General features: G+C 38.6%; 1 protein-coding gene across 1 annotated transcript in view; it reads left to right on the top strand.

Moving 5' to 3' along the window:
- LOC106879420 (SAFB-like transcription modulator) overlaps positions 1-4,112 on the top strand; it is a 28,847-nt gene that overhangs the window by 11,602 nt on the left and 13,133 nt on the right. The window contains exon 4 of the mRNA XM_014928975.2: positions 3,735-3,768. Coding sequence (XP_014784461.2) covers positions 3,735-3,768 — 34 coding nt within the window. The remainder of the gene's footprint in view (positions 1-3,734; positions 3,769-4,112) is intronic.

Raw genomic sequence — 4,112 nt, 5'->3', positions numbered from 1 at the left:
TTAGCGGTATTTTGTCTGTCTTTACGTGCTGAGTTCAAATTCTGCCAGGGTCAACTCTGCCCTTCATCCTTTCAAGGTCGATAAAATAAGTACCAGTTGAGCACTGGGGTCAGTGTGATCAACTAGTCCTGTCTCCTGAAATTTCAGGCCTTGTACCTATAGTAGAAAGGTTATTATTATCATTATTATTGCAAAAAAATTTTTAAAAAAAGGCAGCAGGCACATTGGGCAAAATGCTTTGTGGCATTTCGTCTGTTTTTGTGTTCTGAGTTCAAATTCCACTGAGGTTGACTTTACCTTTAATCCTTTTAGCATTGATAAAATAATCCTTTCTACTATATGTACCTACTACAATAGGAATTGTTTCTGATTTTAGGCTCCACATTCGAGTTACCTCTATTTCCAGATCTTTGTATTTTGGAAGTGTCTCCGTTTCTTTTAGAGAAACATCATCTGTTGGTATTGATACATCGATTAGAAGGCATCTTTTTTTCTTGGTGATTTCTGACAACTATATCCAGTCTATTAGCCTTGATTTCACTATCCGTGTGTATTGGCATATCCCAGAGTATGGTTACTTTCTCATTTTCTGTGACCTTTTCTAGGGTGTGCCTATACCATCGTTTTTTTTCTGTTGTCATTTCATAGTGTTGTTATAGCTTCCAGTGTATATAAGTCCCAACACTGTCATGTCTGAGAATATATTATTATTATTATTATTATTATTATTAATATCATTTAAGGTGGCAGGCTGGCAGAATTGTTAGTTCACTGGACAAAATGCTTAGCAGTATTTCGTCTGCCACTACGTTCTGAGTTCAAATTCTGCCAACGTCGACTTTGCCTTTCATCCTTTCAGGGTTGATAAATTAAGTACCAGTCAAGTACTGGAGTCGATATGATCGACCTATCCCCTCCCCTCAAATTTCAGGCTTTATGTCCATATTAGAAAGGATTATTATTATTATTTCTGACTCTTTACATTTTGAGTTTAAATTCCCGCCAAAATCAACTTTGCCTTTAATATTTTTGGGTTGATGAAATAAAGTACCAGTGAAGTGCTTGGATTGATGTAACTGACTCACTCACTCCCTTCAAAATTGCAAGCCTTGTGCTAAAATTTGAAAGAAATTATTATCATTATTCTGAAAGGTGGTTAGTTGGTAGAATGTTGGATAAAATACTCTGCAATATTTAGTCACCTCACTTCGTGTTCTGAGTTCCAAATCCGGCTAAGTTTGATTTATGCCTTTCATCCATCCAGAATTGATAAATTAAAGTACCAGTCAAGTACTGGGGTTGATATAATCAACTGGTCCCCTTCACTTCAAAAATTGCTGGCTTTGTGCCTATTATTTATAAATGACAATTATTCTAAGAACAGTTAGTTGGCAGAATTATTTGAGTATTGGCGTTAAAAAAAATACTGTGCAGTGCTTGTTTTAGCTCTTTACACTCTTGGTTCAAATCCTGCTGAGGTCGGCTTTGCCAATCATCCCTCTTTGTTCAATAAAAAATAATCCTGGAATAGTCGAGGGATTACTGTACACAAGAATTGATAGCTGGTTGGTTGGAATGTGAGCCCTGATTGTGAATGTTGCTTTGGAGTGAGCTGGTTGGGAACTTCTTAACCCTGTAGATGAGAGATTGATGGATCCCACTGGCAGACAATGGATTGATGAATCCCATTGGCTAGGAGTTTCTTGTGCCAGACACGGTGAAAAGGAAGCCTTTACTGATGTTAAAGATAATGGTAGCATCACTCACCGAAGTTTTCAAGAGTAAGAGATCACTGGTGTTTGGAGGTGAGAAAGTCTTTGCTTCCATAGAAACCATTGTGGTGGCCACTGAAAAGGGAAAGAAACTCGAGATAATGAAAGAGGTTGTTGTTTGTGGACTGTTTGTTGGGAGAGCAATAGGATGATAGTTCATAGGGTAAGAGGTATGTTGCCCATTTTCGGAAGGGGACGCTATGTTGTAGGCTTTTATAGATTGGAATAAATTCTTGTAGATAAGGAGAAAGATTGAGTACCTTACAGTCAAAACGCATTCTAACCATGACTATTCCAGCTTTTTTTTAACATAGTATAATGAGATTTGAGAGAGAGTTGGTTGCTATTTCTAGCAGGTTGAGTAACCATGTAGAAGCACCCTTATTGATGTGTGTATGTATACATGGAAGTATGTATGTATTTGTTGGCAAAACACGGTCCTATGCACAGGCCCTCAATTGTACTATGTTACCCAGTATCCACATGCTCCAACACAGAGCCCAGTTGTGCTTGTTGGGGTCACTTTACCACAACAGCAAGGTGGAAGGGGTTCAGTTGGAGGACGATGCAAACCCTACAAGGACACTCTCAAGACCTCCTTAAAAGAGTTCATTAATCTAGGGTCACGGAAGAGCCTTGCTGTTGAGATATCTATTTGGTAAAGTCTCATCAGGAAAGGGCTCAGAGTGTTTGAGCAAGCTAGTAATGGAAGAGGGAGCTAAGTAAGTTCATTTGTCTGCGGCCATGCTGGAGCATCGCCTTTTAGTCGAGCAAAATCGACCCCAGGACTTATTCTTTGTAAGCCTAGTACTTATTCTATCGGTCTCTTTTTGCTGAACCGCTAAGTTACGGGGACGTAAACACACCAGCATCGGTTGTCAAGCGATGTTGGGGGGACAAACACAGACACACAAACACACACACACATATATATATATATCATCATCATCATCATCATCATCGTTTAACGTCCGCTTTCCATGCTAGCATGGGTTGGACGATTTGACTGAGGACTGGTGAAACCGGATGGCAACACCAGGCTCCAGTCTGATTTGGCAGATATATATACATATATACGATGGGCTTCTTTCAGTTTTCCGTCTACCAAATCCACTCACAAGGCTTTAGTCGGCCCGAGACTATAGTAGAAGACACTTGCCCAAGGTGCCACACAGTGGGACTGAACCTGGAACCATGTGGTTGGTAAGCAAGCTACTTATCACACAGCCACTCCTGTATATTAGTAAAAATAAAAAATAAAAATTACTTTGTAGCCATTGATTATTGAAAGCATGGCCATCACCCATATAGGTAGATGAAAGAGGAATTATTGTCATTGTTGTTTTAATGCCTACTTTTCCATGCTTGTATGGGTTGCCCTTTCTCCTGTCTATTGCCAACCCTCGTTTGTTTTCAAGCAAGGTAATATTTCTCCATGACCAGACATGTTTTTGTGGAATATTGGAAATGAATGGCATTGCTTGTATGATAGATTAATTTGTCAAAAGTAATCCTTATTTATTCACATTAAAAAAAAATTATCTGATATTATTTTGTAGCTTCAAGATAGGAAAGATGTAATTATTTTTAGAATGACATTGCAGGGTAGGTGTGAGATGCTGGTTCTGGCCAGTTTGAGCATAAAATGGGTAGAATATCTGGGCCGGATACAGCCGGTTTAAACACTAAAGGGTTAATGACATTATTCTTGTTCAAACTATTAAACTTACAAAAACACCTCAGTTTTGATGTTTCTATAAACAGACTATATACATACATGTTGCAAGGTCTGTATATAAACACCCCTAATTCCTATTAAAGGCTTCACCCTATTTAAACACTTCTCTGCCCATCTGGGAAGACAACGGCTTCATTTTATCCGCTGTCTTATATTGTTCCACTGATCTGAACATTTTACTCCTCACCTCTGAACTGACCTCTACTTTCTCTTTTGTTGTACAGCTACCAAAGAAAGATGGCACTGCTGAATCCTTAGGTTTGTTGGTTTTTAATTGTTACAGTTTGGTTGAAATCTTGGTGGAGTCTTGGCCAGAGTTTGGTGGGGGTGTTGGCCAGAGCTTGGTGGGGTACTGATCAGGATAACCAGTGCAAAAGATCAAATGTTTGTATCCCAGATATATTGTTACAATTATTGTTTACTATAAGCTGATGAGCTGGCAGAATTGTTTGGTATCGACCAAAATGCCTTGTGATAACTTGGGCATATGTCTTCTACTATAAGCCCCAGCCTAACCAAAGTCTTGTGAGTGGATTTGGTAGATAGAAACTGAAAGAAATCTTTTTGTGTGTGTATATATATATATATATATATATATATAT

Source organism: Octopus bimaculoides, chromosome 17 (assembly GCF_001194135.2).
Source record: "Octopus bimaculoides isolate UCB-OBI-ISO-001 chromosome 17, ASM119413v2, whole genome shotgun sequence".
In the NCBI taxonomy this organism is placed as follows: Eukaryota; Metazoa; Mollusca; class Cephalopoda; order Octopoda; family Octopodidae; genus Octopus; species Octopus bimaculoides.
This window is presented reverse-complemented; position numbering and strand designations above follow the sequence as displayed.